Below are 26,372 nucleotides of genomic sequence, written 5' to 3' on the forward strand. Positions count from 1 at the left end.
TCCCCTCTCTCCGGCCCAAGCAACTTAGTCTTGACATAGAACAGATACTGCAACCCCGACACAGTATTATACAAAAATAACATTCTGATGAGAAGTAACTTACAAACATATGATGAATATAAAACATCTTACCTATGTTACCAACCAATTCTGTTACCAACCAATTCCTGTCCCGGTGCAGTGCCACCTTTCTCCCCCTGGGAGGAAGCTGCACCAGGTAAACAACCTCCCCTACCCTCTCCAGGACGCTGCAGGGTCCCACTTAGTGACTGTCCAACTTGGGGCATCTGCCTTTTTTCCTTAGGGAGCTGTAGTAGACCCAGACCAGCTCCCCAGCCACAAAGTGCCTTCCCCGGGTGTGCACGTCATAGTTCCTCTTCTGTCTCACACCTGCATTCAACGGCTGCACTCTGGCGAAGGTGTGGGCTGTCTCCAGGCGGTCCTGGAGTCTCCGGGCATACTCCGGCCCAGGGGGAACATGAGGGCTATCCGTGGGTCGACGCCATCTCCGCAGGGGTGTGGATCTCTCTCCCCAGCATGAGGAGGGCAGGCGGGCAGGAGGTGGAGTCTTGGACAGCGGAGCGGCATGCCATGAGGACCATAGGCAGGTGCTACACTGTTGTTTGGCAGAGACGATGGCCAACTGCTGTCCAAGCGTTTTGTTGAAGCGCTCCACAAGGCCATAACTTTGAGGATGGAGAGGAGTTGTATCCGTCTTGTGCATACCCAGCCTCTCACACATGGTGGCGAACACACGGGACTCAAAGTTTCTGCCTTGGTCGCCGTGGATGGACTCCGCAACTCCAAACCTGCTGAACATCCTGCTGTCAGGGCGTCGACGATGGTCTCTGCCTCCTGGTCAGACAGAGCATAGGCCTCAGGCCATTTTGTGAAATAGTCCATGGCCGTGAGCTCCCAGATGTTTCCACTGTCTGTGGTAGGAAACGGCCCAACTACATCCACTCCCACCCTCTCCATGGGAGACCCCACTGGGAACTGTTGGAGCTCAGCATGAGAGCGGCCTGGGGGGTCCTTTCTCGCTGTGCAGTTGTCACAGGCCTCCATATCCCTCTTGTGCTGCCCCAGTAAAAGTCCTGACGGAGGCGGCGCAGTGTTTTTGTGACCCTAAAGTGTCCAGTCCCCACCCCCCCATGAGTACTCTGGAGCACAGCCTCCCGCAGTGCTTTTGGGGCCACCACCTCTCCTCTCCCGTAGCTGACTCCTTCCATGCCTGCCGTAGCACGCCATCAGCCTCTCAAACTTTGACCACACCCCTTTGGTCGCGAGTGTGAGAGCTGTCACCTCTTCCCACGGAGGCCTCACCTGCGTCTCTACCCACTGTAGCACTGGCTGTAGGTCTGTGTCCCGTCCCTGCTGCTGCTGCCCCCATTCAGCCACGTTGACAGTCTGCAGCCCCACAGCAGACAGGCCCACTCCCCCGAAACACTGTGGCACAGACCCCCTCCTCTGCACACAGCTCTCTCTCAAGTTCTTCTCTCCGTCTTCAGTGGCGGCAGCCGTCTGCAGAACAGGGCCGACGGGACATGGCGTCGGCGTTGGAGTGGCGTGCCCCTGCCCTGTGCACCACTGTGAAGTCATACGGCTGAAGCTCCTCCAACCAGCGAGCCACCTGTCCCTCTGGCTCTCTGAAAGACATGAGCCACTGGAGAGCAGAGTGGTCAGTCCTTACAGTAAATGGCAGGCCACCCAGGTAGTACTTGAATTGTTTGACGGAAGCCACAACAGCCAAGAGCTCCATCCGGGTGACACAGTAGCGGCGCTCATGTTTGCTGAAGTACGCCACCACTCTCTCCCCCTCTGGCCACACCTGGGCCAGCATCCCACCCATGCCCACATTGCTTGCGTCTGTGTCCAGGATAAAGGGCAAGGTGAGGTCAGGGGGGGAAAGCACGGGGGCCTCGATCAGTGCACGTTTGAGGGTGTTGAAGGCCTCCTCACACTCCACTGTCCAAGTGAAGGCCTTGTCCTTCGGCAGCAGGCGGTTCAGGGGAGCAGCGACGCTTGAGAAGCCCCGTACAAACCTCCTGTAGTACGAGGCCAGGCCCAGGAAGCTCTTCAGCTGACGCTGGTCGTGGGGGTGGGCCAGTCTCAGACAGCCCACACCTTGTCCTCCATGGTGCTGATCCCCTCCTTCCCCACTCGGTGGCCCAAGGGTGGAGCTTCAGACCTGCGGCAGCCACCCTCTCCATCACACGCTGTAGTGCCACCAGGGCTGACTGGAAGGTGCTGCCATGGGCCAGGATGTCATCGAGGTATACCAGACACTGCTGTCGGGGGATGCCATCCAGCACCCTGTCCATCAAACGCTCAAAAGTAGCTGGAGTGTTGCACAGGCCAAAGCACATGACCTTCAACTGCCAGTGTCCTCTGTTAGTGGAGAACACAGTTTTGGCTCTGGCCTCTGGGGAGAGGGGCACCTGCCTGTAGCCACTGCGGAGGTCTAGGGAGGAGAACCAGGAGGACCTCCTAACCAGGTCCAGCGACTCATCGATACATGGTATGGGGTATGAGTCCTTCCTGGTTACCTCATTTAGCCACCTGTAGTCCGCACAGAACCTCAGCTTGCCCCCCTTCTTCGGAACCATGACGACTGGCGCCGCCCAGGGGCTGTCTGAGGGCTCGATGAAGTCTGCCCACTGCATCTCCAACACAGCCTTGTCTGCCGCCTCCTGGTGTGCCAGCGGGATACGGCGGGGACGCATCTTGATGGGTCGATCTCATGCTGCACCAGATGAGTCTGACCCACCTCTTCCTCACTCAGCGCAAAGCTGTCTCTGAATTCAAACAGCAACTGCCACAACCGTTCCTGCTGCTCGGGGTCAAGACCAACACAGTTCCTCAATTTGTAAACTCAATCCCACTTCTGACACCAATGTAATGACCGGACTTGATCATAAAGGAGCAATTGTCCAAACAGAGGATTGAGTTTACGAATTGACGGTTTATTAACCCAACTTCACACAGGCTACTGTTTGGCCGTAGCCCGTGACCTTCTCTTGTGAAGCCCAGACGTAAGAGAAAGAACAATGGCTAAACCTGGTCTTAACTTCCAATGCTCCATCCCCCTGCCCAACCCCCCTCCACGCCACTCCGCCAACCACCAGGATGCCCGGCATCAGAACATTCCAGGCATTCCCATGATTGGCAGATAGCAGGTTGATTGGCATGTCGGACCCCGCGAACACTTGGTACTGTTAAATACAACACAACCAACTAATAACCTAATACATAACACACAGCTGTCTGTGCGGGTCGCTACAATATCATATAGCCTCAAACTTTGCACGGTCATACTGCTAGCCGCAGTGAACAACACCTTCTTGTGTTTTATTAAAAGCCCTGCTGAAAAAACATGTCAACTATAACAGCCACGGAAACGTGTTAATACTGTGTTAATACTGTAATGAAACAGGGAGGGAGCAGGTCGAGGGCTCGAAGTCCAGTGCGCTATCGACTGCCGCAAAAGCATGCTCAGGCGGCAGAGTCGATTTCCGCGCTTATAAATTCAGGGTTGTTACAATACTATCAAGGTAAATTACATACTAGCAAGATTGTTGCTTGAATGCAGAGCCAGGCATACGTAGATTAGACAACGGAGATGCTCAAAATCTAGGTAGTTCTCGATTTTTGGACTACTGTCTTTATTTTGCTTTATCATTGACTTAAGGAAGACAAGCTTCCTAAATGTGACTTATCGGCTAGTACCGAAGCAGGACATGTTTTTGAGTTACATTTTTAGCCCAAAGCCTTGTATTTAAGTAAAACAACAATTTAAGGTAGGCCACTTCTTCAGCCCGACTGGCTTTCGTTTAAATGCTAGCATTAGCTGCGCTAGCTCGGTATTAGCATGAACACAGAAAAGCTCACATAAAGCACATTTGGCTAGTCACAACCTTGTAAAACCTTTGCTAACGTTACATGTCAGCTTTTGAACAGAGTAGACTTTAATGTGCACGTTCACTTTTTGAATATTTATATTCCATCGAAGCTTATTTGGGTAAAATAACTTCCGGCATATACCCAGTACTTCTTCAAAGGAATAGGGTTCCCATTCCTTCCGCTTTATTTTCACACAATTGTGTCTTGCAGAAGGGAACCATGAAGAGGAGCTTGGAGTGGGCAAGGAGAGGCTGATAAAGCAGCAGAGAAGACCTGATTCATCAACTATCAATTAATTCAGGTGATTCTCACCTGGTTGGCCATGCATGCACAACACAAGGTATGCAACATTAAGCCCAATCAAATAGCCAATGTTATTAAAACATGTGTCCCAACGACAGTCAAGCAGCGTTTGTCAGTTGTGTTAATGTTATGAACTACAAACAATCTATGGTTCTTGGGAGTCAATGAATCAATTGAAAGGGACTACAATTAGACATTTTAAAACTGTGCCAGTAAAGATGACAAAAGTAATCTGCTCTTATGGTCCTGTTTACATTTTTTCCAGACACTTTCATCTGACACTCTTGTTAATGTTTGACGTCAGGCCTCCCGGGTGGCGCAGTGGTTAAGGGCGCTGTACTGCAGCGCCAGCTGTGCCATCAGAGTCCCTGGGTTCGCGCCCAGGCTCTGTCGTGGGGCGACGCACAATTGGCCTAGCGTCGTCCGGGTTAGGGAGGGATTGGTCGGTCGGTAGGGATGTCCTTGTCTCATCGGGCACCAGCGACTCCTGTGGCGGGCCGGGCGCAGTGCACGCTAACCAAGGTTGCCAGGTGCACAGTGTTTCCTCCGACACATTGGTGCAGCTGGCTTCCGGGTTGGATGCGTGCTGTGTTAAGAAGCAGTGCGGCTTGGGTTGTGTATCGGAGGACGCATGACTTTAAACCTTCGTCTCTCCCGAGCCCGTACGGGAGTTGTAGCGATGAGACAAGATAGTAGCTACTACAACAATTGGATACCACGAAATTGGGGAGAAAAAGGGGTCAAATTCTAAAAAATATATATTAAAAAAATGTTGACGTCAGGCCATTGTTGACAGAGGAAGAACAATGATTCCAAGCACCCCCCTCCTTTTGAAGCTTCCAGTCTGTTATTCAAACTCAATCAGCATGAAAGAGTGATCTCCAGCCTTGTCCTCGTCAACACTCACACAGAACTCAGTCCCCCAATGTTAACGAAACAATCACTGACATGATGTCAGCTGGTCCTTTTATGGCAGGGCTGAAATGTTTTTGGGGGACTGAGTTCATTTGTACGGCAATGAGGGACTTGGCAATCAATCACTCTTCATAACATTCTGGAGTATATGCAAATTGCCATCATACAAACTGAGGCAGCAGACTTTGAAAATTAATATTTGTGACATTCTCAAAAGTTTTCGCCACAACTGTACAGCTTATCATGAGATACTCTACCTCAGACGAGCAATAACTCGAGACTTCCTTAGATGTCGTGCACCAGCTGTTATTTACAAAAATACATAGTCCGCCGCCACTTGTCTTACCAGACGCCGCTGTTCTATACTGCCGGTACAGCGTATAACCAGCCAGCTGTATGTTGATAGTGTTATCGTTCAGCCACAACTCCGTGAAGCATAAGATATTACAGTTTTGAATGTCCCGTTGGTAGTTTAATCTTGCGCGTAGGTCATCGATTTTATTCTCCAAAGATTGCATTAAAAATCAGTCATTTACAACATTAACAATGTCTACACTGTATTTCTGATCCTTTAGATGTTATTTTAATGGACAAAAATGGTGCTTTTAAAAAAACAAGGACATTTCTAAGTGACCCCAAACTTTTGAACGGTAGTGTATGTTATGGTTCACCCTTAGTTTTCCTTATCTCCACTGTGGAATGTCCATCTTGATCCATCCACCTGTCTTCTTTGATAGTCAGGCCTTACCCCTTCATCCCATAGTTTTTTTCCTGTAATCTAATTTAATATGACTGAAGATGCAGAATTTTTTTACCAGGCCCTGTCTAAGTATAACTGACTTGTTGAAACTTTGACCACATGCCCTCTATCAAATCAAAACTGGAATTTTAAAAAAGTATGCTAGACATGTATAGAATAGATCATACCTAGTTTGATGTTTCTGTAACAAATGGTGACTTAGTTTTATACCGCTTTAAATGGCATTTCATAGATTTGATGTATAAAATCAAAACAAAGGTTGTAAAAGTATGCCAGACATTTATAGAATAACTCATACCTAGTTAGATTCTTCTGTCATAATCAGTGAAAACGTTTGATTTTTATAGATGTTTCTATCAAAGCAAAGGTTGTAAAAGTATGCTAGACATTTATAAAATAAACAATTTCTATGTTACTGTGACAATCAATGAATTAGTTATTGATTTTTACCATTTTAAATGGCTTTTGGCGAATGTCTGAATATAAAACCAACTTTACCTCGTGGCAGTACTGCTGGTTTGCTATTTGGCCTACATATCATACAAGGTGGTAGCTTTGGTAAACAATTTGCCAGCTGTAACAGTTTTTTAAATATTTTCCAACTTTCAGTTGCTGGATGAAAATGAACACCTGGTAAGGTGCATCAGAGTACCTTCAATAGAATGTGTATAGTAAGTTCAACTTCATCCATATCTATTTATTTCCCCTAGAGTTGTCAACCCTTCTCCTGGAGCTATTGGGTTTGCAGATTTTTAACCAGCTCTATACAAACACACCTGATTCAGAGTGGCGTAGCAAGATGTCACTACAGTTCCTGGTTCGAATCCAGGCTGTATCACAGCTGACCTTGATTGGGAGTCCCACAATTGGCCCAGGGTTGTCCGGGTTAGTCCGTCATTGTAAATAAGATTTTGTTCTTAACTGACTTGCTACTCGCTGTTTTATCTATGCATAGCTTCTTTAACCCTACCTACATGCACATAGTACCTCGATTAACCTGTACCCCCTGTATATATAGCCTTGCTATTATTTTTTACCTGCATTGTTGGGTAAGGTCTACACCTGTTGTATTTCAAGTTACTGATGAGTAAATAATTATGGTAGGGCTGGAACAAAATCCCATTGAGGAATAGGGTTGGCCACCCTGCCGTGTTAACTAACATACTGTAAACAACTTTTCTCCACCAGATATCAAATCTTGCACCGCAATATTGTTTACCTGGGAACCATAGCAGACGCCAGCCAAACATGTATGTTTTGTCCCTCAATGAAAATGCATTCATTGCCTGACTGTTTCAATTGTTTGTCGATGTTAACCAGTGACAGGTTGCAAATGGACTCCGATTCAGATCCCCACCAATGGAGAGGTACCAACATTGACAGCCCAGAATAGATATAAAGCCATCATAAAAAATGGGCAATCATTTCCTCTGAATTGATTCACATCTTTTGTTATTGAAAATAAAGTTTGCTCTTTTTTTCTGCCCAGGAGTTCTTTCCTGACCTAGTGCTGTAAAGTAACATGGGGTGCATTTAATATACACTGCTCAAAAAAATGGGAACAGGGAACAACTTATACAACACAATGTAACTCCAAGTCAATCACACTTCTGTGAAATCAAACTGTCCACTTAGAAAGCAACACTGATTGACAAATTTCACATGCTGTTGTGCAAATGGAATAGACAACAAGTGGAAATGATAGGCATTTAGCAAGACACCCCCAATAAAGGAGTGGTTCTGCAGGTGGGGACCACAGACCACTTCTTAGTTCCTATGCTTCCTCGCTGATGTTTTGGTCACTTTTGAATGCTGGCGGTGCTTTCACTCTAGTGGTAGCATGAGACGGAGTCTACAACCCACACAAGTGGCTCAGGTAGTGCAGGTCATCCAGGATGGCACCATCAATGCGAGATGTGGCAAGAAGGTTTGCTGTGTCTGTCAGCGTAGTGTCCAGAGCATGGAGGCGCTACCAGGAGACAGGCCAGTACATCAGGAGACGTGGAGGAAGCCGTAGGAGGGCAACAACCCAGCAGCAGGACCGCTACCTCCACCTTTGTGCAAGGAGGAGCAGGAGGAGCACTGCCAGAGCCCTGCAAAATGACCTCCAGCAGGCCACAAATGTGCATGTGTCTGCTCAAACGGTCATAAACAGACTCCATGAGGGTGGTATGAGGGTCCGACGTCCACAGGTGGGGGTTGAGCTTACAGCCCAACACCGTGCAGGACGTTTGGCATTTGCCAGAGAACACCAAGATTGGCAAATTCACCACTGGCGCCCTGTGCTCTTCACAGATGAAAGCAGGTTCAAACTGAGCACGTGACAGACGTGACATTCTGGAGACACCGTGGAGAACGTTCTGCTGCCTGCAACATCCTCCAGCATGACCGGTTTGGCGGTGGGTCAGTCATGGTGTGGGGTGGCATTTCTTTGGGGGGCCGCACAGCCCTCCATGTGCTCACCAGAGGTAGCCTGACTGCCATTAGGTACCGAGATGAGATCCTCAGACCCCTTGTGAGACCATATGCTGGTGCAGTTGGCCAAGGGTTCCTCCTACTGCAAGACAATGCTAGACCTCATGTGGCTGGAGTGTGTCAGCAGCTCCTGCAAGAGGAAGGCATTGATGCTATGGATTTGCCCGCCCGTTCCCCAGACCTAAATCCAATTGAGCACATCTGGGACATCATGTCTCGCTCCATCCACCAACACCACGTTGCACCACAGACTGTCCAGGAGTTGGTGGATGCTTTAGTACAGGTCTGGGAGATCCCTCAGGAGACCATCCGCCACCTCATCAGGAGCATGCCCAGGCGTTGTAGGGAGGTCATACAGGCACGTGGAGGCCACACACACTACTGAGCCTCATTTTGACTTGTTTTAAAGACATTACAAAGTTGGATCAGCCTGTAGTGTGGTTTTCCACTTTAATTTTGAGTGTGATTCCAAATCCAGACCTCCATGGGTTGATAAATTTGATTTCCATTGATAATTTGTGTGATTTTGTTGTCAGCACATTCAACTATTTAAAGAAAAAAGTATTTAATTCGAATATTTCATTAATTCAGATTGGGCGTACTGAGCTGTCGCAGAATATCATTACTCCCAACAGGTCAGTTCGTGAACAAATCACCACCAGCATTAGGTCCCAGAATTGTTAAGTTTGAAATACACTACTACGGGTAGCCTCGGACAATGGCTATTATGCTGACAAAGGATTTCACTGAATTGCAACAGCCCGTCACCTCTCAAAAGGATCATACTGTAATTTGTGACAGCATGAAGTCATAGAAAATACCAACATTCAATTGCTAGTCATTTTTATTATTTTTTTGTTGTTGCATTGCTGGTACACTTGGGAAGATTCAGTTGCCAGCTCAAGAGAACAATAAGCAACATAAGCCAAGCAGTCCCCCTTCATATCTTCTGTCAGGGTAACATTCTTTTTTTTGTAGATGCCACTAGTAAACCATTTTGACACAGCGGAAAGATGCTAATGGTTACAGTCCAAGGTCTATAAAGATGTAAAAAAAAAAAAGAAAAAAGGCAGCAAAAGTTTGGGGAACAGACAAAGCAACACACCCTATATTTTGATTGTGCAAAGCACAGAACTATAAAAAGATATATTTATGTATATACAGCAAACAAATCTGTGTAAACATGGTAAGTATGTTAGTTTTCAGAAAACATGGTGTCATTTCATAAATACAGGCAACATTGGCATCCGCAAACATCAAAAATTTAACATTCTGGGCATTTTAAATACAGCCCGTAGCCATAGAAACATGGGCTAAAAAAATACCCTACTCACAATGTTTTAGTGTTTAATGGCATATTTGGTAACCTTTAGATATATGGTGTAGTTAAACTCTGTACTATAGAAATGAATGTGCCTTCACATCTTGGGGGGGGGGGGGGGGGGCGGTTGTAATATGGTATAACATGTAAGAAAATACAAAAATAAGATTAATACTGTCAATATTTGTACAAGAAAATATTGTATTTTAAAAGGAACAAACATTAGGTTTGAGTTAGTCATTCTGAAGCGAACTGCCAAATCAGGGAAAGAAAAGGAAATGAATGCGCTTTTTGATCAGACTATCACTAGGGCTCGTAACTTTATATGATCAAAATAATATTCTTACTTCTCTCAGCACCATTTATCTTCTGAACAACGCTTTGGTTGGAAAATAATATTGTGAAAGTGCTATTAATACCAACATGGCACATAGTTACTGCTATATTTTTTTCAATTATACCTCTGCAATGATTTATGTATGCTGAGCCTGCTCAAAGCCTCTTAATAAAAAGTAGTAAATTGTTATTTATATTTCAACTTCAGTAATTTACAAGCTATGGAACAGTAGATGTTCGCTGTAATCAGTCATTTTACATGAGATTTGGCAGTTACAGCTATGTAGACAGTATATAATTATGGGGAAAACTGGAGTGTCTCGTTTAGAGCCCAGCCCCTAAAATCTTATCCCTTACACATTTTCAGAAGAAAAGTGGATGATGGCCATGCATGTCTCAAGCTCTTGTCTGAGGAAACACAGTATAAAATGTATCAGGCAGACTAAATGCTGCCAGCATGACATGCATTGCTTACAGCTTTTACATGGCAGTTTAGAATGTCTTTCAAATAGGGGGCATTTGAAATGGAAAAATACATACAAAGTATTAAGCCAGTATGAACAATGCAATTTTGCCTTAAAACACATACTTAGACTAATGTTTTCAATTGAATGATTATTCCAAAAGGGCAACATTAACAATGGTCACAGCGGAACCTTCTTCAGAAATACAGCTACTCTATCATGCCAATGGACTCATTTGTTTGGTCTGTATCAGTACTGGTGAAGGTAGGAGGGCCTGTGCTCATGTTTGATGGGGAAGGATTTAAAGCCCTTGCTGATGGGTTTGTGCTGCTGTTGCTGCTGCTGGGTGAAGTGAGAGAAGCCAGAGGAGATCCCGGTGGAGGGAGGGCAGTCACTGGCAGTGGACCACACCGGCGACTGTAACATCTGCATGGAATCACTCCATTGGCTGGAAGGGATGTTCATCTGGTACAGGGAAGAGCTTGGATTGGGCATGGTGTTGTGTTGAGTGTGAGCGGAGTGCTGCCATGGGGCCTTTGGCGGCCAAGTTTTAGTTTTGCTTTCCTGTGGAGTAAAATGGATGGAAATGGGAGTTGATCAATACAAGATCTTTAGCAAAAATAAATAAAAAGGGATTCAATATAAAATATAATCATATATATACACAGATGCAGTGAACGATAGAGGCTTACATTTTCTGGCCCAATTACTGTGCTGCACACAGACTCCTAAGTACACACTTTCCTTACCTGGTTATTATCATCTCCCAAGTGATGGAGGGGAGGAGAGGGAAGGGTACACACCTCCTGCTCACCACAGCTGTGTTTTCTACAGGCAGAAGAGGAGACATGAAGCTCTACAGTACAATATCAATAGTTCACTTCATGAATAACAAAACAGGTTCTAGGGAAACCAAAAGAACAGTAATACACTATGGTGTACGTTTAACACATGGTGACTCAGTTGTACCTTCTTTGTTTGACGGCGGCAACAAGATCAGGTCCAGAGAACATGGAGAATAAGCTGTCCCCATTGGCTGAGGACGTCTCATCACTGGAGCTGGCAGAATCTCCCTGATTGGCTGACCAGCTGCTGTTGACTGCCTCCCTGTTTCACATAAGTGGCATTCTCAGAACTACTTGAAACACTGAACATCTTGTTCTTACCATTCTACAAATCGAACATCACTAAGAGGCATGTAAGATTGGCATACTTTATAGAGAGATGTTATATACATAGAGGTGTGAATAAATTGTACTAGTAGGCATGTGTCATGTGAGATGGAGTGGTGTATAGAGCCTTGAATGAACGTACCCTGTAGTACTACTTTGGGCAGACTATATAGAGCCCTATGTCATATACAGAGATGTTAGGTGTTGATTATGATTGGGGAACATACCCCTCGCTGTAGTACTCTGGGTGGGACCAGGTCCTGTGCTGCTCATCAGAGACGGGCCAGTTGCCGCGGGTGTTGCTGGGTCGACGGATTTGCTGCACCTGCCGTTTCTGCTGCATGGCCTGGCTGACTCCGGCAACGTAACGCGCAAACTCGGGGTCAGAGCCAACTGCATATGAAAAGGGAGAAAAAAAAACCCAGTTCAGTCTGACATCCTCAGCTTTTCTCTGTGTGTTTGCACTCCACAGCTCAAACCATTCAGCCAGACTGTCTACCATAGCAGAAAAAGCACAATAGCTGTAAGTCAGCTGAACACAATGGCCTCCACTCAAAAAGAGTCTGCTGCACTGTAAAAACAGCAACTGACACATTGTAAATTCAGCATATCATTTAAAATGACAAATCAGAAATGCTAAGGGGGGGCTCACTGTCAGACAACAGCCTACATTTACAGTGCATTTGGAGAGATTCTAGTAAGGTCCTGTAATTCAGAGTTTTTGAAAATGTATCTGAATGAGAGATGTGGCTATGAAGGATTTTCACTTCCTCCTCAGGTTGCACCAGATAATGGCCACTATTCATTCAGGAAATCATATGGAAATCACAGAAACTAGATCATATATTTTTCTGTCAGATAAGTATCACACCCCAAAATGGCTTTAATGGTTACAATGAGATTATGTAAGCACATCTCCAAACCACAAAACCCCAAGAAATCAAAAGCAACCTATCCTTTCCAGGCATAATGACTGCAGTGCTAAACAGTAGTGTCTCCTTTTTCCTTCTCAGTCTTTTATGAAACAGCCCAGTCAACACAGCTCCAAGCCCCACTGCTGACACAGTTCTCTCCTACCATGGAATCCCTGGAGGCTGTGAGCTGCCTGCCTCACCACCACAACCCAGACAACCTACTGATAATGGGGAGGGAGGGGGAATAACACCGTCCTAAAGGAGGCCGCTTTTCTTTATCGGAGGTCAAGACACTGGATCTCACCCTGGCTACACTTTGACCAACGATATGCAGGAAGGAGCCAACTTTCATTGTTATTATATGGAGTCTTTGTAGTCGACTGCATCCTTCAACATGACAATATGCAGGTCACACACTGCTCTGAAGTGTTATTATCAACCACCTAGGTTATGTTCAGTGAGGAACACCGTAGTACCTCCCCGTTTCACTCTGTTCCAAAATGTTCACTCCCTACTGAACACCACCCACATTAGTCAGAGGGAGAAAAATTACTCACCTGCGGGGTCAAAGGGCAAAGTGTCTCCCAGCACCCCAAACACTCCCTCGTTCTGGTCCCTGTTAGGCCAGGTGTTGTTGCGAGGACCTTGTGGCTTCTGCCCCAGCATCTCAGACATGACACTGTCCATGTAGGTGCTGACCAGCCCCAGGCTGTACAGGTCCGAGCTCAGGTCTGGGAGGCCAGGTGAGCCCCACTGGCCAATGGGCCCAAGGGGGGAGAGCCCTGCTGGGGGAGGGGGGCCCTGGGGAGGAGGCTGCTGCTGGCTGGAACCACTCAGCCACTTGCTTGACATTCTCTGCTGGGGAAGAGCCTGGGGTGGAGGCTGTTGGGAGGGCAGCTGAGGTGGAGCATGTTGCTGCTGACCAATAGGTTGGAGGAGGTGTTGGTAGTACTGCAGTGCCTGCTGGGAGGGCTGCTGTGGTGGTGGCTGCTGCTGCTGCTGTTGTTGTTGCTGCGGCATACTCTGGGTAGGGGGCTGCAGTGAACTGTGGGAGACCGCTTGGGAGATGGGGGTTCGGTCGGTGGCTCCGCTCGGGGGCTTCAGCTCGGCGGCGTTGGCAGACGCTACAGAGTTCCTCCTTTTGACCAGTGGGGAGGCTTGCTGGGACTTGCCCATGTTGAAACCTGAGAGAAAGTCAATGACGTCCTGCATCTCCTGATCCGTGGGGAGGTTCATGCCCTGGTCGTCACACACTGAACCGTTCTGGGGTTGGGTCGGGTCGAGGTTGCCCAGCTGTAAGATGCTCTGCAGTCTCCCGTCTACTGCGTGGCCCAGGCTCTTGAACTGCTTGTCTTCAGAGCTGCTGCTAGAGAGCATGCTATGGGACGGGGTGCTGGGAATGGAGTAGCTGCCCCCACCACCACCACCCCCCCCACTGGACACAGAGCTGGAAGAGGCCTTCTTTGTGAATTTGGAAGTTAGCTTGGAGATCGTTTTGGGCAGGCCACTGTAGGCTTTGGAGCCATTTCCAGAAGGCAGGTCTACCTGCATCCCGTAGTCAGAGCTCTCCCGCTGTAACTGCATCTGAATGGTGGGCAAGGCCTGTTCTCTGTGGAGGGAGAATATAATAAGCATTCAATGGCATGGGAAATTACAATAGCTAGCTAGCTTTTTCAAGATTTTCTTTCAGGGCAAACGTAAACTAAAGCTTGAGAATGAGAGCTCTGTCAACCAATGCAAACACACAGCAGGTTGATTCTTTCTCGGAATTAAAAATGCAAATGTGAAAATGCCTTGGACAATACACATCCACTCACTTGCACTCCTTCCACCTATTGATGTCAAAGACGGCGGTATATAGCACGTCCACCAGGCCGAGGGTCTTCTCTGGGTCCAGACTCCGCTGCAACAGAGACATGGTGGCTGGGTCCTCTTTCAGGCACCTACACACAGGACAGTCAGGACACAGCACGACTGGCATGTCCAACATAACATAAATACATTTATAGAAGGTCTGTTAATACTTCACTTTACTGTCCAAATGTGATAGTTGATTGAGTCCAGTGTTGGCTTATGTGTATAGAAAGTATGTAGTTTGCCAATTTAGCCAATTGTATGTCTAAGGGTTCTGAGTACTTGGAATTCCATTGCTAAGATAAAGCTACTAAAGCAAGCTAAATATATTTATTTGCCAAATTATTTTTTGGACATGTAAAGCAAGCAGATTGTTTTTCCACAGAGGGCAGAAGAGACAAATATGAATAATCCTACTCACCATGTGGAGGGTACTTGTACCACAACTCTGGAGCCCTCCAGAGTAATCTGTGGAGCATAGGCTTCCTTGTTCTCCATCTGAGCAGTGTCAACAACCACCTGTTCACACAGTCATTCAGAGAGCTGCATCAGCACAGCTTCTAATAGAATGCATTCCCTCATAGCCAGTTACGCTTGTGCAAGCAATTCTACAGCATTATATTGGCCCTTTTTTTATCTGGACTCTGACTGTAAGCAAAGCAGAGAACCAATCTGTCCACAATAACACTCCAGTCTCCTCTAAAATAGAAAATGGATATAATGAAATAAGATCTAGTACTAACTCTGCTCATAGTCAGAGCATGTGGGCAAAGGCAATGTAAGCTACTTTGGGTGAACAACAAATATCCACGCTTTCAGGTATCCAGCCCAATATTTTCCAGTAGTTCTTTGAAAAAGAGGCAAATGCAACTGGGTCATGGGGAGGGAGGACCCTCCTTCCTGTCTCACAGGAAGTCAGCCTATTGTCATTTATATAGCAGGTGTATCCTCAGGACCCCTGGGCAGTCAGAGGGCTGAGTCCAGGCCTGTGAGAAACATACCACCACACCCACCAGATCCCAGACTCACAAGGTCACAGGCAGAGAGAGAGAAAAACGAGAGTGAGATGCAGCAGCATAGGCTCCCAAAAAAGGAGAATTGGCCAATTTAGTTGTTGAGAACTTGAAAATTAACATCCCAGAAATAACAAAGCCATTTTCATTGTCTGGCAGATCCGCTCTATAAGTAATGTTAAGAGAAGGTGGTCTGTTCTTCAGAGCTCATAACCAGATAAGGAGTTCATGTAAACCTCCCATCCACCACCAGGGTTCGTTTTACACTCAGCGCTGCTGTTGGGTGGATAAGAACACTCCCCAGGCCTGACCTAAATATTACAGACTACACTGAGGAAATAAAGTAGAGTAGGAGGACTGCTGCTTTCTCTCTGTTGGCTGGGGGAGACTCGTTTCAAAGTGAACAGCCAGAGATCTGTTTGAAGACCCAACCAGATGACCCCATCCTTTACCCAGATGCTGCAGGAATGTTGGCTTCACTGTGTCTACAATGAGTTTGTTTACACCTCTTAGCCGTTCAAAGGAACCAAACATACCTTCCCATCATCTCGATTACACACCTCCCAAACAATGGGCTCTAGGTTACAATAGACTACAACTTGCAGCCTGGCCCAGAGCTATAATGTAGAGGCTTCAATAAGCAGAGGCTGTAGAGTTATAGTGAATCTGCCCAAGGCAGGGACCTCTATCGAATTAAATATTCCTTTACCTTTTCATAAAATAAGTGAAGTTGGTTGAACCACATGGCCGTACTGCTAAAGCAAAACAATCCATCAGCTAATTTAAGTTGAGACAACAGTTTGTTGACATCTAATGAGACAAGTATTTTACCCTGGGTGCGTTTGCTGCCCTTGTTGACATCTTAAGTGCTTTGTACTCACCAGTCCCGCCTGAGCAAACAGTAACTGGACGGCGGTCTTGCAGGCCATTCTCCAGCTGGAAGGGCAGACCTGGTTGAGGACCTCAGTGACGGGGGAGTCGTCCCGGGGGGTCACTCCGTTCTGCCCCACTGCCTCTTTAATGAGCTGCAACATGGTGTGCTGAGGATACAAAACAAGGTGGCTGGTGTGAAAACACAAGACTTCTGCTGCAAGGCACTAATGTGGATCTGACAAAGATCCACTTTGGATTGAAACTTTATTTTTTGCCAAATAAAGGCATGGTGGAGCAATATTGAGTGTGGGTCCTATTCATCTCTTCTAAAACACGAACATACACCAGAACAGGAAACAGTAGCAACTACAAAGTCCAGGGACTAAGTCCCCTCTTGTTAAAGTGTCTAGGCTCTCTAGTTTAAAGGGTCCTGATGAATGTGCTGTTTATTTCTGAATTTGGTAAATGGTGAGTCAGACAACTGACAGATAGTGTGTGCAATTATCATACAAGTTAGTTTTGTCCCACAGACTGGGGGAGAATCCATTTGTAAACTAACGAAGCAGATGCTGATTCTATCCAGACCCAAGGCATCAGATGTACAATGGAATAAGTGTTAAGACATCCACATCAAAACATTAAAGCCTTGCCAAATACAAGACTCACAACCCACGTAAGTCATCAGTGGTTGAAATGACTGTCTAAGCGGCTATCACTTCCTAGAGAGCAGAGTGATCCATTCTGGTCAGCAAGGTCGGACTATGAAAGACTTAGGAAACCACCCATCACAGTAGCCTAGCGCCAGGTTGAGAGCGAGCCAAGGCCAGGGGTGTATTCACAATGTTGCAGATAGAAATGTAATAAATAGAGCTGAATACAACTCCTGAGCTGATGACTCCCAATTTAACATGAGACTATCATATATGTTCTATGCCATATCTGAACATTCTATAACGTCATGTCCTCCATAACAGACCGCAGGGCATACCGTTTTCAGTTTGAGGTTGTCAGCCGCCGACTCGTTGAAGGACACTCCTTTGAGGAAGTGGGCGCCAATCTGCACAGGGATGGTGGGCAGCTCACACTGAATGGGCTGGGAGATGGTCTGCATCCTGCCAGCCTGCTGGGCCTCTGCCTCACTGCAGCAACCCTACATAGTAGAGAGAGACACAGGCGCAGACATAGGATGTACAAATAGGTTAGAGACCGGGTTTTGCCCTTATCACAGCCACTATCATCCAAGGCTTTACCATTCCTAATGAGCTGTAATACGTCCTGTGCTGAGAGTAAACATACCTGTAAAGCTGCCTCCACAGATTTGGGATTGAGGTGAAAGCCAGCCTTCAGTGCATATTCACTGTGGCCCATACTTTCTAGTGCTGCTTTATAAGCCTGGCGAAAGAAAATACAAAATAATTTGTATAAACTCAACATGTAAGTAAATCAGGCTGGCGATTGCTTCATCCAGTCCTTTCATATCCAAGCCATCAACATATTGATTTGAAGCAGCCCTTGTGCTGTAGGGCACTATTGACCCAGTCAGAAATGGAACCCTATTTCATATATAGTGCAATACTATTGACCAGAGCCCTGATTAAAAATATTGCACATTACAGGGAAAATGACCAGGGATAAGGCTCTGGTCAAAAGCAGTGCACAAGCCTATATTGGGGAATAGGGTGTCATTTCAGACATTGACCAAGGCTGTGGTGGTCCTGCCGCGTGCGCCATCTACCTGCAAGGCACTGTCGATCTTCATGTTGAGCTCCTTCAGATGGTGATCAGGGATGTTGGGGTTGTTGGAGCAGAAGAGCTGCTGGACCTGGATGCCTGCTAGGCAGCCGTCACGTCCCCTCTCCCTCAGACGTCCAGTGGCCTGGAACACAGCACATGGTCTCAGGTCACATAGCAGTTTACACACAGCATCACATACCCTCCTACAACCCTTACACACCCTGCATCTGCTTTGTACAGCTAATCTGCATTACAGCAACGTACACAATATGCATGAGAAAATGTGTCAGTGTTGTATTGTAAGGGAATGGTAAGTAGCTAGCTAACATCAACGTAAAGGAGTAACTAACCACCAAGTACACCATTTTTTTTAATTTTTTAAAGTTGTGTACTCGAGTCATGGCTTGACCTAGAGTGACTCGAGTCACAAATTTGATGACTTGGGACTTGACATAAAATAACTTGACCGATTACTTGAAATTATCTAGCTGGAGGGGGTCACAAGTGTGAAACTTAATGGGAAAAATACAAATACCCTACCATTTAGATTTTATATACCTTCACCCATTTCATCTGATTTCTAATATAGGTCTACGGTATTGCACTAAATTGTCATCTCAAACATATCTAATCTGTGCTTCAGAACCAAAAAGTTGCACATATTGATTGTTTTTGTCTGGTCATCAGAGTAGGCCTATGTTTGTATTATCCAGATAAAACAGTTTAGAAATCTACTACAGAGGCATATTTGACAGAACAATAACAGGCTACATGGAGATTTTTCATTGATCATTTTTATATTTCAGATAGGCCTAGTTTGGGTGGCTACATGTTTAAAAGATGGCTGTAAAGTCACACTGCATTCAATATTATGGGATGAAGATCTAACATCCTGGCAAATTAATTACGGTATTTGTGAGGAAGAAAAGGGCAGTTTACTTGACAGTTGGCAACGAGCAATTTAGTGCAATACCGTAGGCGGCTCTCCAAAGTGATAGCGTGCAGTGCAGACAGACCATGCTTTCCATCCGATCCTGCAACCCCCGCTGCATACAGGTCGGCAGTATGATTCTGCTCTGGACTCTAGAGAAGTCACATGACATCCATACCTAGTTGATATTGGCTGCTAACAATGACTTTCAGCTACAAATGCAAAAATGTGTAAAACACCGTTTATTTTTACATGTTGCGTTTGAAACTGCATCACCGTTTATGGCTGTAATGACAGGCTACATTGGCGCAGAAATTGTGCGTGCATGTACATGCGTGGGGTCACGAGCTTTGAACCACTGCTTTTTGGGGGTTGCGGGTCAAAAAGTTTGAGAACCAATGAGCCAACAAACAGATTGACGATTTGCTGTAGCGCTGTAGGATTGGGTGCAGTGCAAATGTCAAACTGTTTGGAGAGCGGATTTCCATAAATATCCTTGATCACCAAACAATTTAACTGTTTACTTTGCAGGCTTTAATTACTAGCATAGGCGTACTGGTCTTTCGGTATGTCATACTGGTCTTTCGGCATGTCAAAATTGCTTGAAATGTGTAATTTATTTATGAAGCTTGCATTTGGAATTTGTTCAAAATAATTATTATATAATCAAAGTGTGTTGTAGACAAACTAATGAAAAGGGCTCTCTGGTAGCCTCTAACAGACATATTTGTATTTGAACAAGTCATTGCATGTATAGATTACATATTTTTACTTGACTCGCCTCGCACTTAGAACGCACAACTTGGACTTGATTTGAGGCGCGACCCGTTCTACTTGTGACTACTTGAGTCGGACCTTGACTTTAGACTTGCTTGTGACTACAATAATAGTGACTTGGTTACACATCTGGTAGATTGTACATTTCAGAACAGTGTTGGGCCTAGATTTGTGAATAACTGCTTCTATAGAGGGGAGACCGACCGCCTCCCTCTATGGAAACTGCCCAACAGTGCTGTGAGGCCCGGCCTGGCCCAGCCCGGCCATATCGCAGCAGCACATTCCAGCAGGATATCCAGCCCCGTTCCCTCCAGGGCTAACACCCCACATGCCAGGGCTTAACAGATCAATCAGGCCACTCACGATTCTCCATTCTGGCTCCAATGTACAGAGCAAAGCTCCAAATGTGCCGGGGGGGGGGGCTGTTACTAGCTACGGGATTAGCCAGCTAGCTCCTCTCACAAAACAGCCTCCATTTCAGTTAGCTAGGGTTTGTTTGGGGATGAGTAGGCCTAGCTTAAAGTGGAAGAGGGAAAACTATCAATACAGGCTCATATACTGTATATACAAACTTCTCAACAGGAAATAAGTGGAAATTGAGGCTGGAATGGTAGCTGACTGCATTTCATAGGAATGTGTAACAGTCAGCGTGTCACGTTTTGAACACAGCCTATTTCCACCAGCTAGTCACACCAGGAAGCTCCTTTGTGAGTCCTGGGGGCGCCCTGGCCTCCATGTCCAAATACCTCGGCTGCGCCCTTCCATGATCGTGAAGCCTCCTCCAGCTCCGTCAGGGGCCCAGGACAGGAGCTCTGGGAGCGGACATTGCTGCGTCGCTCCTGGGCCTGGGCGAGGGCCTCCGCCAGGCATGACTGGGCCACAGGCTGCACCTTCTGCAGGGCCTGGGATAGGAACTGGAAGTGCACCTGCATCACTGTTAGGAAGCACCGACCCAGCACCTAGAGAGAACACAACATTCAAAGGTTGTGATCAGGACAACATAGAAAATCAAGAACACTAGCCTATTGGTTTGGGGGATTGGTCAAGGTCAATGAAGAGAGACACGGCAGAAAAGCAGGAATTCCCTATAATATCAACAACAAAAAAATCACACCCCTGAATAGATTAAATTAGTGGGAGCCTTGATCATTCATCATTGTTTTCTAAGAACACTGGTTGTCAAAGCATATGGCCTTGGCATTCCTTGTTTTTCCATTACTCAGTTACTTAAGTGATGTTAGCTTCATTTAACTTCTGTCTTGGTGCATGCATTTCACACTTGTCAATGTTCATATTTGAGAGATACAATAATTATTATACTTATCAATGTTGTGGATGAGCGCATTGTTTGTTTGTTCTGTTCCTCTCTCTCCATCTCTGTAGCTTCTGGGTATGCTGGAAAAGGACCCGAGCTAAGGGAATTGGGTTGGCTTTATAGTGCCTGTCCCAAATGGCTCATTAATGCATATGGGCATATTGAAAGATATTATCAGTAGTGATGTAATGTTGTAAATGTTATGTTGTGATATTGTTTAAAACCGTGTTGCAATGTATATCCTTTAGTATGTTTAGTTCATGGAAAATGTAGGTTTGTATTGTTAATTGATTAATTAATTAGGGTTAATTGTTCTGAGGGGAGGGGCTAGCCCTACAAAAGGAGCCTCTCTCCAGTCTCTAAGGGGGATTTTTTGGATTGAGCTGTGGATGGGGCAGCATTGTTGTTAAGCTGTCCCATAAGGTAGACGTTGATGGCAGTACTGTTGTTTTCTGTTCCGGAATCACTTGTAAATAAACACCTTTGCACAGAAGAACTTTTGCGGTTCCGCCATCTTTTTATTTTTATAGAGGTTAGGATATCCAGTTTAGCCATCTGGCCTACTCTACGTGACATATGGTGGCAGTGGTGGGATGGCGTACCGCAAATCAGTGAATTCCAACAAGAGAGGTAAAGGAATGCGTACAGGATTGCGTTCTCAGCAACAGCATCAACTGTCAGAAAAGGTACCTGAAGTTGAACCGGGGTGGAATACCATGGAATCGTCTGGTGAAGAAGAGGTCAAGTATGAGAAACTAGGAGCCCGACCGCGGGGCCAAAGACAACCAGAACTGGGTGAGCTGCTGACTGAAGGAGCAGTTGGGGGACCAGAACCACACCCAACCATGGTAACCCTTTTTCAGCAACTTTTCACCTGCCTTGAGAGGAGGGACGAAGACCTCAAGCAGGAGTTACGTGGCCTACACCAATCTATCCTCACAGCTCCCCACCAGGCGGAACTCGTCAGTGAGAGCCCAAGATTGGGTCTTCCAACACCAGGACGACAAAGGCTCGATGCAGCAGGGACTTCAACTCCACAGCAGGCACCCCAAGCAGTAATGAGGCCAGCACCAGGAGACCAGTCCAGCAGTGTTAACGTCCATCTTCCAGCATTCCTGAGGAAGGAGCCAAAGATGCCCTCATACCAGCAGGGGGAGGACATTGAAAACTACCTGCTGAGGTTTGAGCGCATGGCTAAGACGTGGCAGTGGCCTGAGGTAGAGTGGGCCTGCAGGCTTGTCCCATTGCTCACGGGCAAGGCCTTAGAGGCTTACACAGCAATGGATGAGGGGCTGGCCAATGTCTACAAGGGCTTGAAGGAAGCGCTGCTGGTGAAGTTTGACATCTCACCGGAAACCTACCGTCAACGCTTCAGAGCTGCATCAACGCCATCGGGTGAGTCGACGACAGAGACGTACCACCGCCTCAAGGGTCTCTACCGACGATGGGTTCGACCGGGGGAGAAGACACAGGACGAAATCGGGGAGGTCATCATCCTCGAGCAACTTCTACAAGTTCTACCACACGACATTCGAACCTGGGTCCGAGAGCACGAGCCCAAGGACGGGCTTATGGCGGCCAAGCTTATCTTAATGCACGTAAAGGGGGACCACCACAACCTGCAGCACCCGCTCCAAGGAGTCTCAGAGACACAAGGGACATCAGAAATGCCAGATGGTGGAGGTAACTCTGGGGGTTGTGTGTCTGGGAGGGAGGTAAGGGATCATGCAGTTCGCTCTGATGGGAGGGGGGAACCAAAGGGCCCAGAAAGTCACGCCGCCAGCGGCGTCTTGAGAAGTATGTGGGAACCCCTGTACCTGTTGCTGATGTGTCTGGGTTAGAGGTGCAATGGGATGTTCCACAACATTTTGCTACACTGCAGAAGTCTGACGCAACCTTGAAATGTTTGTTTGACAAGGCCTTAGCTGGGGACAGTCAATCTTTATGTGGGGGGATTTACACAGTAGACAACCACATACTCTACCTTGGGTCAGAGGCAGATAGCAGGAAGTTGGTGGTGCCATCTACCTGTAGACCACTTGTTCTCAACCTTGCACATACAGTTCCATGGGCAGGCCATCTAGGGCAACATAAGACCTATCTTAGGCTAGGCTCCCGTTTCTTTTGGCCCTCCATGTATACTGATGTACAAAAATACTGCAAATCATGCCTCACGTGCCAGAAAACCAGTGCTGTCCGTAGGTCTGAACGGGCTCCTCTATGTTCACTGCCAGTTATCTCTACCCCATTCAAGAGAATTGCAATGGACATTGTTGGACCCTTGGAGAAGAGTAGTGCAGGTTACAAGTATATATTGGTGATCTGTGACTATGCCACCCGGTTCCCAGAAGCCTTCCCACTCCGTTCTATAACCACTCCAAAGATAATCAGTGCTCTTGTTCAGCTCTTCTCTCGTGTAGGAATCCCAGATGAAATCCTGACGGACCAAGGGACAAACTTCACCTCGCGACTGATGGTTCAACTCCACCGACAGCTGGGCATTAAAGGCTTGAGGACTACTCCCTACCATCCCCAAACGGATGGGCTCGTAGAGAGATTCAATCAAACGCTCAAGAACATGCTGAGGAAGTTTGTGGCTGACACTGGTAAAGACTGGGATAAGTGGTTACCCTTTCTGCTTTTTGCTTACAGGGAGGTGCCTCAGGCATCGACAGGTTTCTCGCCATTCGAACTCCTCTATGGATGGCCAGTGCAAGGACCACTGGACCTGCTGAAGAAGTGCTGGGAAGGTTCCCCAGTAGCTACCTCAGGACAGGGGATTGTCCAGTATGTCCTCCAGATGCGAGACAGGTTGGAACGGTACCGAGAGGAAGCTAGAGCAAACCTTCAGCAAGCCCAGAAGGCCCAGAAGAGAGGCTATGACCAGCACGCTCGCCACAGAGAGTTTGAGCCAGGACAGAAAGTCCTGCTCCTCCTTCCCTCATCTACCAGCAAGCTCCTTGCGCAATGGCAAGGACCGTACCTAATCGGGAGGAAGATGGGCCCAGTGACCTACGAGGTGCTGCACCCGGACAAGGGTAAGAAGAAGCAAACCTACCATGTGAACCTTCTCAAGGCCTGGGAGGAGAAAGAGGAACTCTCCAAAGGAAGGTCCTTTCTGGTCCGCAGAGTAGAAGAGGATGAGTCGGATGGGGTCACAGAGGCATGGAAAGAACGAGCAGAAGTCATACTGGCTCACCTGGAAGAAGACAAGCAAGATGAGCTGAAGCAGCTGTTTGGCAAGTATCCGGCCCTCTTCAGTCAGAGACCAGGAAGAACCAAAGTCCTGGAACACGTCATTCGTTTGAAACCTGGCCAGAACCCTGTCCGCCAGCATCCTTACCGTGTGCCTGAGAGGCTGGTGGTAGCCCTCAAGGAAGAGGTCCACACCATGATAGAGATGGATGTTGTCGAGCCATCTTCAAGTGAATGGAGCAGCCCTATTGTCATTGTCCCAAAGAAGGATGGCTCTTTGCGCGTCTGCATGGACTTCCGTAAGGTGAATGCCATCTCCCAGTTTGATGCCTATCCCATGCCCCGCATTGATGACTTACTGGAGAGAATAGGTAGAGCTCATTACATCACCACATTGGATCTCTGCAAAGGGTACTGGCAGGTGCCCCTGGATGAACAATCCAAGGCCTACACTGCATTCCGGACGCCAATGGGCCTGTTCCAGTTCAAGGTCATGCCGTTTGGCCTTCATGGGGCCCCTGCGACTTTCCAGAGGCTGATGGACAAGGTCCTCCAGGACTGTGACAATTACTGTGCTGCTTACTTGGACGACGTGGTGATCTACAGCCACTCCTGGGAGGAGCACATACAGCATCTTAGCAGCGTCCTGGGGAAGATCCATGAAGCAGGCCTCACGCTTAACCTCCTGAAGTGTGAGTGGGCGAAACAGGAGACAAAGTACCTGGGTTACCAGCTGGGTAAGGGTGAAGTTCGGCCTCAGGTGGAGAAAGTGGAGTCCATCAGGAATAGCCCTCAACCCAGAACCAAGACACAGGTGAAGTCCTTCCTAGGTCTGGCAGGGTGGTACCGGAGATTCATTCCACAGTTTTCGACCATCGCTGTCCCTCTGACCAACCTCACTTCGAAGGGGGCCAGCAACCCTGTGAAGTGGACTGAGGAGTGTGAGGAAGCCTTCATGACACTGAAAAAACGACTGTGCTCATTCCCTGTTCTCCAGACCCCTGATTTTAAGAAGAGATTTCTCGTGCAGGTGGACGCTTCGGCTGTAGGAATTGGAGCTGTACTGGCCCAAGGGGAGCCAAGAGAAGAGCTTCCTGTGCTGTACCTGAGTCGGAAGCTGTTGCCCAGGGAAACCAGGTATTCTACAATCGAAAAGGAGTGCCTGGCTATAAAGTGGGCCCTAGATAGCCTCCGTTACTACCTTCTTGGGAGGGAATTTGACCTGCACACGGACCACAGAGCACTGACCTGGATCCAGACCATGAAGGACCGGAATTCTCGTGTGACCAGGTGGTATCTGGAGCTCCAGCCCTTCAGGTTCTGTGTCCGTCACAAGGCAGGAAAAGAGAACGTTACTGCGGACTACCTATCAAGGCTCCCGAACATGGTCGCTTCAGGAGAGGAGGAAGGTAATGTGACGTAGAAGTCCGTCACTGGCCGCGGGCAGCATTTGGTTCTTATATATACACATATTCATCACTCCTCCCTGCGCCATTATACCATAAGTTAACAATGTGGGTCGACACACAATTTAACTTATGGTATAATGGCGCAGGGAGGAGTGATGAATATGTGTATATATAAGAACCAAATGCTGCCCGCGGCCAGTGACGGACTTCTACGTCACAGACTTGGTTGTTTAAAATTCTCCTTAAAAACAATTACATCTTTGATAACCCTCAGAGTCCTCTTAAATCAGTCCTAAATAGAGTCACATGTATTGCATCAATTTACTGCTTAAAGATGCTCTTGTTTGAGGAAAACCCAGCTTAAGAACATTACATTATTACCCACAAAAACAACTTGTAAGAAAGTATATTGTGAAGGGCTATAACCCAAAAACAGTTCAAGGCTGGATAAAGGCAGCATTAATGTGAGTCACTGAAGAGCACTGTCTATTTAATAGTTCAATTTCTACTGGTTCATATCACTAGAACATTATGGAAAACATTACAGGCTAATAACATTGTAAAAAAAAAGTATATCAAGGCCATGTTCTGCTGTGCTGCTTGATAACACATCCTCTCATTTTCCACACAACACCAGTCTACAGTGCAATGTTACCCAAGCAAATAACTTTCTACCATATTTGGGAAGCTCAGTTTGATTTTATAACACAG

At 46.9% G+C, this 26,372-nt stretch overlaps 1 protein-coding gene across 3 annotated transcripts in view; it reads right to left on the minus strand.

Moving 5' to 3' along the window:
• Positions 1–9,179: 9,179 nt before the first annotated feature.
• The window catches only part of LOC109881356 (uncharacterized protein KIAA0355), a 53,240-nt gene continuing 36,047 nt past the window's right edge, over positions 9,180–26,372 (minus strand). For all 3 annotated transcript variants that reach the window (XM_031814371.1, XM_031814365.1, XM_031814379.1), the window contains exons 3-14: positions 20,489–20,701; positions 18,036–18,176; positions 17,597–17,692; positions 17,289–17,450; positions 16,309–16,467; positions 14,836–14,933; positions 14,378–14,503; positions 13,118–14,169; positions 11,874–12,039; positions 11,444–11,581; positions 11,224–11,302; positions 9,180–11,038 (exon numbers count right to left, since the gene is read on the minus strand). In XM_031814371.1, coding sequence (XP_031670231.1) covers positions 10,724–11,038; positions 11,224–11,302; positions 11,444–11,581; positions 11,874–12,039; positions 13,118–14,169; positions 14,378–14,503; positions 14,836–14,933; positions 16,309–16,467; positions 17,289–17,450; positions 17,597–17,692; positions 18,036–18,176; positions 20,489–20,701 — 2,745 coding nt within the window. In that variant the 3' untranslated portion in view covers positions 9,180–10,723. The remainder of the gene's footprint in view (positions 11,039–11,223; positions 11,303–11,443; positions 11,582–11,873; positions 12,040–13,117; positions 14,170–14,377; positions 14,504–14,835; positions 14,934–16,308; positions 16,468–17,288; positions 17,451–17,596; positions 17,693–18,035; positions 18,177–20,488; positions 20,702–26,372) is intronic.

The sequence above is a fragment of the Oncorhynchus kisutch genome, linkage group LG3 (assembly GCF_002021735.2).
Source record: "Oncorhynchus kisutch isolate 150728-3 linkage group LG3, Okis_V2, whole genome shotgun sequence".
NCBI classification, from domain to species: Eukaryota; Metazoa; Chordata; class Actinopteri; order Salmoniformes; family Salmonidae; genus Oncorhynchus; species Oncorhynchus kisutch.